This window comes from Merops nubicus, unplaced genomic scaffold, assembly GCF_000691845.1.
Source record: "Merops nubicus isolate BGI_N331 unplaced genomic scaffold, ASM69184v1 scaffold13649, whole genome shotgun sequence".
In the NCBI taxonomy this organism is placed as follows: domain Eukaryota; kingdom Metazoa; phylum Chordata; class Aves; order Coraciiformes; family Meropidae; genus Merops; species Merops nubicus.
Genome location: NW_008630254.1, coordinates 88,229 through 105,007, shown reverse-complemented (window position 1 = coordinate 105,007; position 16,779 = coordinate 88,229). Strand labels below are relative to the sequence as shown.

At 37.5% G+C, this 16,779-nt stretch overlaps 1 protein-coding gene across 1 annotated transcript in view; it reads right to left on the bottom strand.

Moving 5' to 3' along the window:
• Window positions 1-417: 417 nt before the first annotated feature.
• CTDP1 (CTD (carboxy-terminal domain, RNA polymerase II, polypeptide A) phosphatase, subunit 1) overlaps window positions 418-16,779 on the bottom strand; it is a 91,604-nt gene continuing 75,242 nt past the window's right edge. The window contains exon 12 of the mRNA XM_008947228.1: window positions 418-1,467. Within this exon, the coding sequence (XP_008945476.1) occupies window positions 1,326-1,467 (142 nt within the window). The 3' untranslated portion in view covers window positions 418-1,325. The remainder of the gene's footprint in view (window positions 1,468-16,779) is intronic.

Below are 16,779 nucleotides of genomic sequence, written 5' to 3'. Positions count from 1 at the left end.
AAGTGGCAAAATTCAGTATTTCTGTACCAGAAAGTACTTCCTTTTAACCATGACATCTGAACTAATGTTGTCTTTTGCAACGACGTTTTATAAGGATTTGTCTCTCCAGGTGCCAACAATCAAGAATTAACCCTAGTTCTAGCCTCAGAAATTCAATACCAGAGCAATAACTCTTAGAGTTTCTTCAGAGGACAAACAGACCTGAGAAAAATGTCAGAATGCAAGAGTTCAGGTACTAAAGGAAAGGGAATCTGAGCCAGCGTTTCACTTCTCTGCCGCAGTTACCTGCTTGAATCTACAAACGTGCACTTGTTTCCAATGTCTTCCATTATTTTCACGCAGAGTAAGGGAAAGATAACATGGAAATGTGCCATGTATTTGATGGAAGCAAATGAACAAGAAAGGGAAGCAAAGAATACAAAACGAATTTTTATTAAATGAAAGAAAATCTGTTTTATGGGTCAAATATGAAATAGAATATACAAAAACTTTACATCAGATCTTTTGCCAAAGAAATTAAATTCTATCTAGACTGAAGTAGCACTCGTTCTTTCCAAGACAACACGAATGGGTGAATATGCTTCTTACAGCAGTACAGGATCACACAGTATGCTGTGCTAAATTTCTGGTTACAGAGAAGAAAAGTTAAAAATCTAAACAATGTCCCTAAAGAACCCAGCTACTCCACAAAGTAACTTAAAACATGGACTTTTGATTGGTATGTACTCTCTTAGAAGCAAATGACAGGTGGGTCAAGTGCAGAGTTCACAAAGCTGGCATATCACATTCTCTGTTCCTTTACAAATATAAATCGTTCTTTTTTATTTCAAAAATCCTTTTATATTTGATAGCATTTATTTGTGGAAAAGGATGACCAGTTCATCAGGTTCCTGCTGTACTACCCAGACAATTCTATTTCCTCTGCCTCCTCTTTTTTTTTTTTATTTTGAAGACTGTTACCCATAAACCACAGACTGCAACAGTTTTAAAAAGTTGCTGGATGTTCGACTGCAAATCTTTGCATCACTGTCCTGTATATGAAGGTTCTGCGGAGCTCCTAACACGTCTTTGGCATAGCACACCAAGTCCCATTGTAATACTTTTTTTTTTTTTTTGTTTAAAAAAGTATATTTTCCTTTAGTAAAACACCTTAAAAACATCTATTTCTGATTTTGTAAAATAACGTGTCACCTCTTGTGTTGCTTTGCAAAATATACACACACATTTTGAAAAAACATTGAGTATGGACATAGGGGACTCATCTGAAGTCCCATCTGTTTATGAGACGTAAAATATAATTACAAATTCCATCTTCTGCATGAATGTCACATGAAGTCATTCAATTCAGCTTCAAGCGCTGCTGCCATTTCATCTGCTTCAGAACTGCTTCCCTCCTCATCCTCATTGCTGGATTCCTTACTGGATTCACTGACAGCATCACCTTCATCCAGTTTGCGCTTGTGACCCCTGGAAGGGTAGACAGAGATAATGAATCAAGTTATCTCATTGCTTATTAACACAGACCACTATTTAGCAAGAGAAGAAGATGGGGCTAAAGGACTCCACTTTTTTTCAGATCTAGAAAAAAAGTACAGCACTTGCTTTGAAATTAACGAATAGTAGTTAGTTCACACAATTGATTTTTAATTGCTGTTATTTACTGCCAGCTGTAGGTGAAAGAACAATGTACTGTTAATTTTGTTTCTCCCACTCTTCTGAACAAGGAATGAGATTGTTAGCATCCTAAAAGAAATGTGAAATCAATCGTGTGAATTAGAAATTATTAAAATACATTATATGTTGTTATATGATTTCAAAATATTCAAGTTTCTGCGTTTTTATAAAAAGAAAACCTTAACTGATTAACCAAATCTCACTGTACCAGCTTCTACACTTTCTTGCTTCCAAACGTAGGAGTCTCATTCTTCCCTTTTATGTATCTTTGGATTAGTACTGCCAAGCTGAATTCATTCCTTAGCAAGTCTGGAGAGTGAGCCAGTCTAGAGAGGAAGCTGATATGCACCATACCCTGCCAGAAGAATCGTGTTTCTGGTTGTGAAAGATCTCCAAGGAAAATCTAATGCTTCAATGGGGATATAGCCATAAGCAAAAGAATTTGGATTTGTGGAATCCTAATCTTTTCCTTGCCAAAAGGGAATTTTATATCAGACATCTACTTCTGGGCCAAAAATAAAGTTGAGACTTTGCATTGCACAGAATTCATAATGAGCTGTAGAAACACCTTCAAAATCCTTCCTTGATCATTTCTTCAGATTTCAGGCAGAAAAATACATGCCATGAGGGTATATTTTAAATAACTGTCCTTTTCATTTCTAGGTGGGGTTCATTAAGAAGAGAATGCATCCACTTGCAGTCATGAAAAATTAATAAAATGATCTTTTATCTTTTAACAAAAAGCAGTAATTTAATGGTCCCTTCACTTCTGAGAGTATAGAGAAACAACATATAGCAAGAAAGATCTTTGATAAATCCTGACTTGAACAATCCAAAAGAAATACAAAGATTAACATTCAAACTTGTGAGCTAGTAAGCAACACTGAAACGCAAAGAAATTTTTATTTATACAGACATTAGGCTGCCATTTTCCCCAAAACATTAATTCTCAGAAGCCTGGACTGTTTGACTGGTAGGCTAGTTGAGTGACACAACCTCCCCCTTTTTAACTTTTCAGGGAGATTGACACGACGGGGTGTGAAGTCAGGAGCAGAGTCCAGATGGAAATGGGAATTGAGCAGTACTCCCTCACCCTGATTTCCATTTCTGCTGCACTGGTGGGACCCACAGCAGCTGGTGCTGCTTTCCTGGGTGCTTCCTTACAGTGACATTAGGTGGGCGTTCTGTCCAGTACACGGTGGCAGCAGTAATACTCCAGGGGGATAAAGCTGAAGCCCTGGGACCTGACCTGGGGTCTAAACTCCTAACAAGGAAAAAATGGGATGAGGGGGGAAGCATTTCCTGAATATTTTGCTACTGAAACGCAAATGTGGTCTGCTGAGGGGGTTACAGGGGACTAAATGCAGCCTAATGCATAATAAAAACCCGTTTCTCAGGCCTAACAGTAACTCCTTTGCAACCTACATTAGCAGTCCCATGAGGAAACATTCAGACTAAAAATGCCCAGTTGGAAGAAATTTCAGTACATTCCTATTAAAAGCTATAAAAATGTATGGTGTTTTAGTTTCACTTGCTCACTAAATAATGGTTTCAGCCTTCAGAGATACAGCACTATTTTAGGCATTAATGACACTATTAGCTAGAGAAAAGCTAATTGGGAATTAAAGAAAGCTGAAAGACTCTTACTCAGCAAAAGAAGATAAAAGTCATGCATATTTAACAAGTAGTGGATAAGAAGTATACATGTGGTCCTAACCAAGAAATCAGGATAGACATGGAGGGAACCTATAGCACAATGTTCACAGCTGAGCACATTTGTATTCATCCTTTTGTAACACTGCATCTATGGAAACGGATGGGACCTACCACTCGAAAAACATAATTAGCAGTCTGGCAGCTGTAATTCACACATATGGAACGTGTACACACAACCACAGAAGAGGTATTAAAGAATGTGGTGGAACAAGCAGGTTTTTAGAGCCAGCCCACATACCCTGAGCTTACTGTGACCTAAATCAATAGCAAGGATCCTGCAGAAAAAAAAAGTCTATGAAGAAACCATATCTCATTGTCAGCTGATTATTTCTTAAAAGTGAGGAATAGTTATTTACTAAACAATTAAGGCAAAGATTAGCAAAATTACCAATTTATGCAACAAAGCCGCCTTTTTTATTTAAATGTACTCCATGGCAATGAGATTTCAGTAAGGACAAGCAACAAAATACAGGTACCTGAAGTACTTAGTGTAGCTAATTAAAGAAAGGAGTTCCAGTCTACAATAAGACTTTCCAGAAAACTTCAAGGGACAGTCCTGACATATTTTCACTCCTCATTCGGTTGCATTAAACAGTACTTTTGGAAATACAAAAGACTGAACATATTCTATTTTGTCAGTTCTTGTTCTTTTGATAAGGCTAGAATGACAGCTCTATTCAATCTAGACATGAAAACTCCTCACTCATAGGAAGGAAAAAAAAAATAAAGAAAAAAGAAAACATGGTTAAGTATTAGTCTTCCGCTAGAAGAAACAAAAAACCTCTCAAGAATATGAGTATTGTTCTTAGTCAAATATAAACACCTTTCACTATTTGTGTACCATAAAAGTGCAGCTTTACAGCTATTCCAAAAACATTTAAATGAGTACTATGAAATCAATTGCAAAGCTAACTCTGACAGAAGTATGAAGGAAGAACATCAGTAACATAGCACTGCATTTTTTATTTGCAAATTCAGGAAAGAGAGATAACATCCCAGTAATAATTTCCATCTTCAGAGACAAGCATTATATCCTCATGGGAGCATATCTACTTACATCAACAATTTAAAATGAAAATAATATACATTATTTTGTGCCCACTCCTTGTCATTTCCAGTTGCAAAGCCATAGTGCAGAACACTTTTGAGTAGAAGAGTTAAGCATATACAGGATTCCTTCTTAATATTTAGAGAAAATGATCTCTGCAGTATGTTGCAGGCTTCCATTAGCCTTATTTGCATTTTTAAAAGGAATTTTGCTTGACTGCTGTTTTTCACAAAAAAACCCAAACATATGGATAAAAACTGAATATCTTTAACCTCATAAATGAACAATTAAACTTTCCAAAAGACCAAATGTAAAACTTTAAATATCTGACAACTCTGTCAAAATACTTGTATGATTCATATTTCCTTTGCCTTTGCATTAAATATTTTTCCTTTGTAATACCCAGTACGAGGAGACCACCAGTTCATGTAAGGGAGAAATCCTTTAAAAAGAGAAGTACCTTTTTAAAGAACGCATATTTAAATGAATTATTGAGATACTTAAATAAACTACAAGTGTAATTCATAATGATATTAAAATAAAAATTAACTTCAAATATACATGTACAAAAGTTATTTTTAGGAAAACTTAAACTAGAGAATGCTAATGAGAAACATACTTAGTTGCATCCCAAATAAAGCATCTGGAAGAGAAGACAGTACAAAGTTGCAGTAGAGCGTGGTATATTCATGAGAAAAACAGCACAGAAAAAATTACTCAAAATAAAAATTTATTCAGCTCTTGATCTGTTAAAATGTTCACTAAAATATGACTGCAAAATACTACCACAGGTCAAATGAAAACATAATTATTTTAATCTCAATTTCAATTAAGTTCACTGAAAGAGCCACAGGGAAGAAAGCAGTGAAAAAAAGTCCAATATTTGATGCTTCTATTATCTTAGGGCCTTAATTTATAGTTAGATGAAAATAAATGATTTTGGAAAAAACATTTTTTTTCTATTAATTGAAAAGCAGATTGTCTCTGGTCTGTTTTGCATCTCAATGACACTTTTAAGAAATATAGTGCTACATTAAAATAGAAACATTTAAGAAGCAAAGGAACTCAAAGGGCAACATAATCTTGTTTTAAACAAAGCAAACTTAAATGTCTTCCAAACTTTGTTTTAAACTTGCAAAAGAAAACTACAGCAAGTACTTAGATAAACGTTCACATATACTTTAAGGTCCAAATACTTACAACTGGCATCCCTACTCTGATAAGAAATAAACTTCTAAATTATTGCAAATTGACCTGATTTTTTTCAATAGCTCCTAAAATTGGTACAGTAACAAAGTAAAGTCTGCAGACAAAATGTGTTTAGTCTTTTTCAAGCAGTCAGCCTATAGCATTGACATAATAAATCAGGACTTAAATTTGTTACCAAATACAGTCAAATTACTCTCAATGAGTACTCACATAGCAGCAGTAAGCAGTTAGTTTGTTTTGAAAAGAGCATTTTGAAACAGTTTGCTGCCTTCCAACAGCATTATAACTCTGCAAGAGTACCTACACTGCCCCAGGCACACCTCTGAAGTCCCCTGTGAAAGGTCTGTCCCCATTTACACACACTCCCAGCCCACAGCTTTCTGTAAACTTCCATAAAGGAGAGAAGGTGATGCTGAGGTTGGTAACGCAACAGCAATTTGACTCCCTTCCATACAAATTTGGCTATGAGAACAATTTATTTATATAAACTGGTTCTGTTGCAATGTCCTTCAGTTATTTTGAATTACAGCTGGTAAACAAGGAAAACTGTTCTTCAACCAATTATGAAAATGCCAGCCCAGTACTTGGCTAACAAGGTTAGAGGATGTGAGAGCTGAGAATACAGATTGCAAATCAGTGTTGTAGGCATTATTACATCACATAGGACAGACACAGTGATTAAATTTTCACAGAGATGATCCAAGTTTTGCAGTGATATTTGCTTAACATGGGATGCACCTAAACACCTTTTATGTACGTTTGATACAATAGTGAGCAACCGTCCATGGCAGGCCTGTAAAACTCAGAAGTCTCCCCTCTGGCAATTTGTCTCATAATCTGTGCAGGAACAGTGAATTTTCTGTTGCAGTGGTCCTCTCTGGCCCTGCCACAGCATGCTGTCAAGCACACAGCCTTAAAAGCAACAAAGCCCCATCCTGGCATGCTGCAGTGTGTGTTTTTACTTTACACCCATGCTATGACAACCAGAACAATATTTAGGGCTGCAGGAACCAATGTTAGACACCTCAGACATTTCTTCATGAACGCGTCCAACGTGGTCTGTAGATTTACAGGATGATTCAGAAATCCAACATTCAGAAAAATGCACAGAGAATGTTTATTGCACAGCCCCGGCATGCAGGAAGAGATCCTGCAGTTGGATGAACAGAATGCTTTTAACCCTCTTCACAAAAATGTGTTCGCAGAAACCCACCAATTCCAACTGACGGCTTCAAAATTGACATTAACTAACACAACAGTGAAGTGAGATCCAATTAAACTCTGCACAGCTTCAGTGACTTTCTGTTTTAAAATTGCACATTATTCTAATGGTGAGACACTATTCTAGAAATCTTACAAATTATTTTGACAACAGCTTTATAATCCTCTGAAGTAAATACCCAATGTATATTTAAATTGAAAGAACATTTTCAAAGTCAAGAAGTCACAGAAAATTTAAAATAAATTAATAAGTTATTAAAATGTGTCAACAAAGATAGTTTGTAAATTCTGCTAAAATTGTCCATTTGGCAAGTCTGTATTTTTCTGACATTTAAATCAAAAGGAAAGTTTAGTAACGAAAAACCACCACAACTCAAAGAAAAATGGTTATTACTTAACAATTAAACAGCTGCTTGGGATATTTAAAAAAAAAGTGTAGCAATAAAGCTTTAAAATGAAAGACTGTGCACGGAACTGATTTTCTCTGCACTGAGCTAATTAGATACTGATAATAATTAAACTGGATAATGCAAAACTGAAAAGTTGAATCTATGATTTTAATTGTATAATTAAATAACTGATAAACATGCTTCTAAAATATTACTTATTAACTTTAAGTCGTTTAAAGATAATCCATGTAGTTGTTCTAAGAAGACACAACATGCAATGCTGACTACTTCATCAAAAGGTAAATGTGACAGTTCTGTATCACAACAAATACTCTTGTCATTGGTTTGTAGAAGACAACAGAAAACAAAATAGTACTTTCAATACGTGGAATGCCAGACAGTTACCTGACACTTTCCTAAGGGAAAATGCACAGATGCACTCTGACATATCACCTCTTAGTCCTATTGTAAGCCAACAGAAAGAGAACAATCTATTCACCTCTCCTGAACACCCTCACTCTTCCTAGACAACTACATGTGAATAACTTCACAACAGGGGAACAAGACAATATTCAGGAAAAAATTACATGTCCTTCAAGATAGCAATATTTTTAAAGCTAATCAGAACCTTTGTCACTTGTATCAAGTTCTCCCTCCAGCTTCTTCTAGTTTACAAGTATTTCCCAATGTCAGGTGGCAGACTTATAGCTCTGTAGAGATTCTGGGTAGCTCTAGGAGGCTGTAATAGGAGATACCAAGGATCAGCAGTGAGCAAAGGACGCTTCAAGTCTTCCTTCACCAGTGCCTAATGGGGACAGTATATCAACTCTACCCAGATTTGGTTTGAAAAAAAATGCTTTGAAAGTGGTGTCACACAAATTAATTTCTTGTCACAGGAAGGAGATAGTTTCGAATACTGACGAAGAATAATGTTCTCACTAGAGATGTAAATATGAGCTATTGTTTTTCAAAAAATGGCAGCATGCACTAAAAAAGAAAAGAATAAAAGCAGGCAAAAAACGTAAGATACTCGGACAATTCATAAAATTTAAAACGATACATTAAAATATGGAATTGGAAAAGAAAGATAATTTGATTTCTCTGAACCTAACTACTTTCCTTTCTCTCACAGGAGCATACTGTGTATGTGGAGGCACTTCTGTGCCAAAACAGTGGAGTACAGCTACAGTTTGAAGACGCAGTACTGCAAAGTAATGGTTGGAATTCACCTGCCCTGTCATCGTGGTTGGATGACAACATTCTTCAAGATGCATCACTGGACATCTTAACAACCGAAGATATAAATTAGCTCATTATACACTGACTGTGCTAACCAACAAGTGTAAAATTAAGATTTGGTATTCTCTTATTTATGTGATGGCTTTTAAAATTAGAATTCACAGATTATCTTAATTTGTATGTTAATACATATGTTATGTGCCATACTAAGTTATACTGAAAGCTAAAATTACTTTATCTAAGCTTTTAACTCTGATTTTTACTAACTCTTCTATTACTTTGTCATTGTTTTCAATAAATTACTGAGATTCAATCTCAAATTGCTAAACCAAATATTCTTCTAGAATGTTCATTCACTGAATAATGGCTTTGCTGACAAGAATATTAACTAAGAACATCATAAAATATCAAAGATAACACAAAACACATCACTGAGTCTGCATGAATACTGGTAACACTGACGTTTCCACTGGAGCACAAAAAAAACCTCCCTTAAAAGGAGTTTAAGGGAGTTTTAAAACTCCCTTAAAACGTTGCACTCCAAGGGGGTAAAATACACACATCCTTTACAGGCAGGTATATTCTTTCACGAAAAGTACTAGCTCACTCCTGCAAAAAAAGGGGGTGGGGGAAGTCCTTCATCCTCCTCATTCCCAGGTGATTTAACTGGATGCTCCCTCAGTTTATTGGCTCTGCTGTCTGCCCCGTGGTGTGCTAAGCCAGGGAAATCCTCTAGCACAGCAAGCTATCCACCCTCTTTCTAGTTAGCTTTCAATGAGTATTCCCCTATTGTGCAGGCGTTGGGGCATTAGAGCTGTTGTGCAGGTGCTGGTGGTTCTGTGCCTCTGCTAGGAACATAGGAGTGAGATCGCTGCACCTGGCAATCAACTGTGAGATCTGCTCCTCCTCAGACAGCATCTTCCTGGAGTATCATGTTCTACTACTTCTGTTTCTTTACTAGAAAACTCCAGCACTCCCAACAGCAAGACATGCTATCTTGGCACTTGCATCCCTCCACTTCCTCCTTCCCCAAATTCCCAACCCTGTCAGCTTCTATTTTTCTTTATTTATTGGTAGAAATTTTAAACAATAGATCTTTTTTTCCATGCAATACAGCTTTGGGAAGACTTTGTTTTGGAGACAGAACAGCAGTGGAATACAAAGCTACAAAGAGCCTAGGAAATAATTTATCAGCATTAAAAAGCTGTCATCATTTTAAGTCAACATTTCACTTCAGATATTTCATTATGCTTCAAAATGTTTTAGAAAATCTGGTAAATTACAAGGTGTAACGATAGCAAGGGAGCAAGTCATCAGTTGGTAGAAGAAATGTTGAACTTAAATTTGTTAGAAATTTGGGCTACAAATTGCTAGGTTTCTATGAGAAAGAGAGGAAAGTGGTGTCAAGGCTTGATTTACAAATAAAAAGTATCAGAATTAAAATTGTGAGAGCATCTGAGAGATCTATGTGACTTACAGCAGTTTTATAAGGTTTGTGTAAATGATATATACAAAATACCAATACATACAATCTATCCAAACCAGAACACTATCCACCTCTAACTGTGCAATACTAACAAAATCCCTAAGAAGTGGGTCTACATGCATGAAGTTTGAATCTCTACAATACTGAGCCACCAAACCTCACAAATTAAATCTGGATCAAGCTGGCATATGCCAGCCTATCTGCCAAATCATATCACACCACAAAATCCACCATACCTGTTGTTTTCACACTGGCTAAGATATGACAGACTACTCAGTGCAGCAGATTGCAGCTCTGCTGCCTAACAGTACTTTTCATCTCATCTACAGTCTGCTCTACATTTTTCTGTCAACATTTCTGGAATAAATTTTAACTAGCAAATGCAGTTTATACTTGATAAGTACTTTCTATTGTGCAGTTGCAAATTTTTTGATGCTGTCCAAAACCCAGATTTACTGTATTGTTCAGCTGCAGTCTTTCCTGTACCTCTCATGAAGAAGACATCTGAAGGAGAAGATGTTTCTTATCTATTATCAATCCAGAGTAACAGGTTTATACTGAGCCTGGTCTTATTGATGTAGTGGTGCCAGCCCTAGACTCCCATAAAGTACAGTTGTGAAGTTACCTCGGTATATGAATGTATGCAAGAGGAATATGTGAAAAGCTGTTTGTCTGGGCCCCGAAAGACTACTGAGAGCGTCAGAGTACTCAAAACACTTAAGAAAAACTAAGACTCCAATGAGCTGTTCATTTTCTACTTGCTACCTGAGAATGAGACAGCCACAGTCATGCAGGGACAGCTAAACTGTCTGGAGCAAGGACTCCCTCAGATATACTCCTGCTCCTTTCCAGCCTGCACAGCCAGGTTACCCCCATGGGGGTGGGATGTGTGTGCAGCCATGGCAGAGATGAGAAGCCTGGCCACATATCAAGATTCTGCAGACGGTTCTGGTCCTCCAGCTCAGGTGTTATCTGCCCACACCCTTGTTAGTACCTGGAACAGGAAAAAACTAGGCTTTGAGGTATTACTATTCCAGACACAGTGAGCAGCAATGTCAGCTGAGAGACACGTCTGTTGTGTTTCTGTTGATTGTGGACTCTGCCTAGTAGGAACATATTTTGTATAGGCATTTAACACAATCTGGTTTGTCTGATGGATTACTTGACTGTAACTGGCAAAACTAATACTGTCACATATTCAATTTAGATTTCCAGTAAATATTTACTGGGATAGCTAAAGGCACACTCAAGCCACACTGATAGTTTGAGAAATGGCAAAACAATGCTCTGAACAGATGTCCCCTTGTCATGGTTACAGGGGCTGGGACCAGTGTATCCTTATGTGGGTAGAACCAAAACTGTGTATTCTATACTCTCTATGTCAGTGCTCATGGGCTGTTAAGAAAATCATGGGTAGCAGCTGCCCAGGACAGACCTCACACCCCAGGCTATAACAGATAAGGAAAGAGGTTCAAGGTCAGGGGAGATGTTAACACCTTCCCACCCAGCAGGAGGAGTCCTCCCTGTTAATGGGCCCATCCATGCCTCGCCCCATGACTCATACAGAACTCCCCCCAGGAGCTATTTCTGTTTAATGGACCATCAAGGACCCACTGCATGACTCATAGACTGATATCAACCCATTGTGAGATGCTCCACCCAGGGGGAGGAGCCAACTGCTCCCACCTGGATATAAACTGGGGTGCAGTACAGCACGGGGGGCCTTACCCACTGGATTTCCAGAGGACAAGAGCTACCAGATCTTTTCTACGAGACCACTGTTTCATCTGGACTGCTACCACCACCCTAAATACAGGTTGTATTCTGACTCTGTTTGTGGTTTTCCCTTGTATTATTGCTTTTATTTTATTTTTATTTTTTTTTTTTCTTATTAAATTGTATTTCTGACTTGGAGTCTCTCATTGGTTTGTCTTCAAACCATTACACCCCTTCATGGGACAGGGACTCTTCCTGCATAACATGGTGGCAATAGGCTTGAACCACATGGCAAAGGACAGTTTTACTGCTGTGACATCTACTGTGGAGTGGGGGAATTAAAAGATACATATTCTGCTTTTCAAGTGCTTGGCTGATAACAATGAAGGGGCAATTCTCCACCACCAGCTTGATAGAACAAACTTCTGAAGTAAGTTCCCAGTTTTCTACAAAATCTGACTGTTTTTCCCATTGGAAAGTTCAAACGATTAATAAACTACTCACAAATAGGAAGATGTACCTATTTTAATTCCTGTTTTTTTCCCCTCTCCTGCATTAAGCAGCAGCACCACTTCTCTTCTACAAACATTTTTAGCACATGCTTCAAGCAGGCATTTTAATTGTTGATATATGCTGCTGTTTAGCAGCCATGACTTGCAGGGGTCATGATTAATACACATTTATTATTATGTGAAATTTAAAGTACTTTTAGAATTCATTAAGGTAACTAGAGGGTTGTAACGTGTCAGCTAGCTTTCTGAATCAGTACAATATTATCTTACAGCATTCTTGCTAACGTCCAAGGTCTCAATATTGGCACAGAATGAAGGCTAAAAAACCTTCGCTAAGAGTTGCTAATTTACTTCTTGATTTCCCTATTCTCAAGAGATATTTAGATATCCATACATCTTACTGTGGAAGAACATACATTGTTTATTAGGTTATAAATTGCAGTGAAGTACTCAGCCTGACTAAATGAAAAACATTGCCTAAATTATCTGAGGGCCAACCCTAGGCTATTATTCAAAGTCTTCAGGCCAGCTTTCTCACCAATACATAAACTGAAGCAGTACTTTACTAGTTTTCCTCACCCTGTTTTTCTACTTCATGTCTTCCTCCTTACACCTCTCCATTTTTTGAAAGCCACAGATGTAGAATAACTTGAATAACTGTGGAGTACTGAAATGGGGTAGTGGTGGTAATAACAAATTCTTAAGCATTTACCCAGTGCTGGGGGAACTCTCTCTCTTATATGAGTGGAAGCAGGATACTGAAGCCTGGTATTGTTAATTGCTCCTGTGGAGAAACCAATTTAATACTCAGAATTTCTTATCTGAATTCAGACCCCATCAGAGAAAGCAACTGCCCCCTTTGTGTGGCACAAGTCCTCTGAAGTCAGAGTGAAATGTTTCTCCTACTCTTCCTCTTGTGAGTGAACACTAAGAGTTCAGGTTTGTCAAATCCACTTAAGCTTCTGTTTCTCCCTCTTCTCACTGGCAATCACAGGAGCCAAGCTGGAGCTGCTGATTCTACAAGGTGGCAGAACAGGCTACAGAACGTTGTTCAGATCAAGGTAAGAACGCCCAGCTCATTTCTCGTTATCCCAGTTTCTTGCAGCCTTCATTCCTTCAAACTTAAATTGTACTCTTGCCATTTTTTTGGATCTATGTAATACCTAAATAAAATGTTTCACACAATAGCACCTCTTCCAGTTGGGCTATAGAGCCAGCAACAGATAAAAGCCCTTTGTGTGTTGTTCTGAAACACTTCAGTCCTATCTGAGACTGTTTTAAGCAGTCCAACAGCCAACAATCTCAAGGGGTAGCATTATGGAACAGGAGTTCTCCCTGTGTGAGAGCCCTTCAGGTTGGGTCAACAGCCAGCTCCCATTTCCCCAGGTTGAGGTTAGGCTGGGATTTCCTCAGCACAGGCTCTCTTTCCTCCTTCACCTTATCACCTCTACTGTAGGCTCCTAGGACTTGGCCAGGACTTTTCGGACTGCCAGGTAGCTTATGCATAATCTTTCCTCCAACTCTGACCTCAGCAATATTGATTTTACCATTCACTTAAGGATGATACACTAATTAAAACAACAAAAACACTCATTCTTCATTTTGAGCCAAACTCATCCTTACTGCAGAAGCACAAGAAAAACAGAGCTGGATGAAAAGACAAACACAATGACCTAATTTCTTTCTCTCACTAGTCTAGATCACTCCTTACACTTAAGGCTGAGGTCCTTGAAGGGTGCCAGGATCCCTCCTACTGCACATAGACTCTTCTCCAAACTTGTTTTCCAATGCTTTGCCTTTCATCTGGTCTCACAGTTAACCAAGAATCTTCTGCTAGAAAACGTCTCTCTTTTCTCTGTTCTTTCTCTGTGATTTTATGTCTCTTGTCACTTTTCAGCCCTCACTCTAAAATGATAGTAACAAATACTTGATTTTGGTAGTCTGCTTCTACAAAATCCAGCTGTTGTAGACTGCTGCTTCTTGTAGGTTATTATAGAAAATTATTTTTCACCAGGCTCCAGTCACTCCATTGTCCCGGGATGGAAGTTATTAGTTAATGGATCTGCAGTGATTAAAGGCAATGACTGCAGGAAGATTTCTACTTCAAATACGTTGAAGTGAGAAATCTATTCCATTCTGTCACTTTGAGCTACATTGCCTACAGATTTACTAAATCATGACAGGTAGTAAGAGTTAGAAAAGAGATATGCAAGAATAAGAACAATTCCTGTATATACTTCAGCATTTACTAGCACATTTAAGGAGACAAAGAAAACAAGGTGAAAACTCTTAATGCTTGATGACCTACATTATGGTTCTAGCTTTTGCTCCTGTGTAAGCAAGAAAAAAAGTAGCATCTTAGATACATAGTTCATTTTGCAGATACCAGCACACTTTTTATGAAAAGAGCAAGTGAAGCCTATTTAGTTAAATTGAGAAAATAAAGATATATTTTAACATAGTTTTTGTAGTTCTAGTAACATACAGATTTTTAATTGCCTGTCTAACCTTCCCCCAAGGCATTAGAACTGTTAGAACTTAAAGCATCATATAGACTTCCACAGTTAAGCCACACAGTATTGATGCAGGAAAACCCATTAAGATAAAATGGTATTTAGTTGTTAGTGTATTCTCTGTATACTAAGACACACTAGCTTTCAATCCTGCTACTGAAAACACTTAGTATGGGAGAAGTTTATGTTATTTTTCACTTTTCTAAAGACACTTCTCTTCTTAATCTCAACTGCATGATCACTGTGTGCTTTAATAGATATAACGTCAATATTATGTACAATTCAAGCTATATTATCTGCATACAGAGACACCTGGACTAGCTAATTTTATATTATTGCACCTAAACTTCAGGATATTTTCATAATAGACAGTAAAAGAAACTGAAGGCAGATGGTCACTCTAACCAGACCATATTTCAAAGCATTTTCAAACTTCCCATTTGATGTAGTCTAACACAAATACAGGTATTAGAAACTACCACTTGGAGAGAAGATCATTCTTGTGCAATTTATATGCGTTTTAGCAATTTGCAACAATTTGAATCTTGCATATTGTGGAGGGGAATGTGAAGATACCACAGAATCATGATAAAGTATCTCATACAACTCCAAAGTGCCACTGCTCAGCTATATAGTGAATAATGAAAAATGGTAACAACTTACATTATTCTTAATGTAAAATGTATTAGCGTTAGGTGATAGAGTGGAGAATACTTCACTTATTATACCACCAAATGCTAAAGAAACTTGGCAAAGAATCAACATCATATCCATATGGAGGGAGACTGGAAAAAAAAACTCTTAGAAAAAGGAAAGAAAGTTTAAAAAATTCATCCACTGTTTATATTTGATAGGTTTGATTTGAAAAAAACCCCTCAAGTTTTGTGGAAGTGAATGTTGCTCCAAAACAATTTATTCAAGTTGTTTAGCAACACTGTACAAGCAGTGTTAGATATTCTCTCCAGAAAGAACCATCCCAGGAGAAAACAACAAAAACCAGTCAGTCCCCTTGACGTTCAGCTATGGCACCTGCCATAATAAATACAGATTTATTAACCCCCCTGTGTATTAGTAATAACACTGAAGTTTATTTTAATATTTAGTTATTTTAGGACTGTGGGAAGGCCCCAGCTACACTTTAAAGAGTTGCCTCCAGGTTAACCCAGGCTCTAGGGCAGTCCACCATATAATGAAGCCAGTTGCTTCTTGCATTAATTCTTTGCCAAGGTTTGCTTGGTTGGGCCAGAGAACTTCTAGATCATACAGTTTGCCTTTCAAACCTTCTATGAGGATGAGCATCCCCATTTTAGAGGAGAAAAAAAAAGCTGCAATAGAAACTTAGCAACTTGACACCTTCAGCAAATACGCACAAGCTGTGCACTTGCTCCTTGCAGGAACCGTGGAGCAGTACACCACCATCTCAGTCTCATGAGCTAAATACGAACCAGCACCTTAGTTAATTTTAACTCCAGTTAATAGTCTAAATGTGTGAAAGTTTACACTCTGTGTTCTCTCCTGTGACTTTTTCCTTATCCAGTTAATGATTTGAAGCTTTCCAAAATGCATCTTCCTCTGTATTAAGGCCCTTGTATCAGACCTTTGCAATAACTCATCAGTTAGCAGCTCGAGGTATTTCACAATCTATAAGCAGCATCTGTGAAGTGAACAATGTCCTTTTGTGATTTCTCCTGAAGCAGACTTGACATCTACTGCTCATACTATGTATATCAATGATGTAGATGTGCCTGGATTCTTAGAACGAGGACCTATTCAACAGTGGAATAAGCATACCTTTGTTTCCCTACTGATTTATGCATCTCTGAACATACAACAGACCTAGTTAGACCTGTTTGCTTTTTTCCCCAATAATCTTTCAGTAATTTTGAGAGTTTTGATTTTGCTGTAAATGGAGATGGAACAAGTTTTGAGTATCTCAACAACCCCTTGCACAATGAAATCCCATTCTCCTTTCTTTGTACATTACTAGACTCAGGTTTATCCCTCAGGCTCCCGAGTTTTGGGGAGAGTTCTCCAGTTCCTTTCTCTATTTTTATTT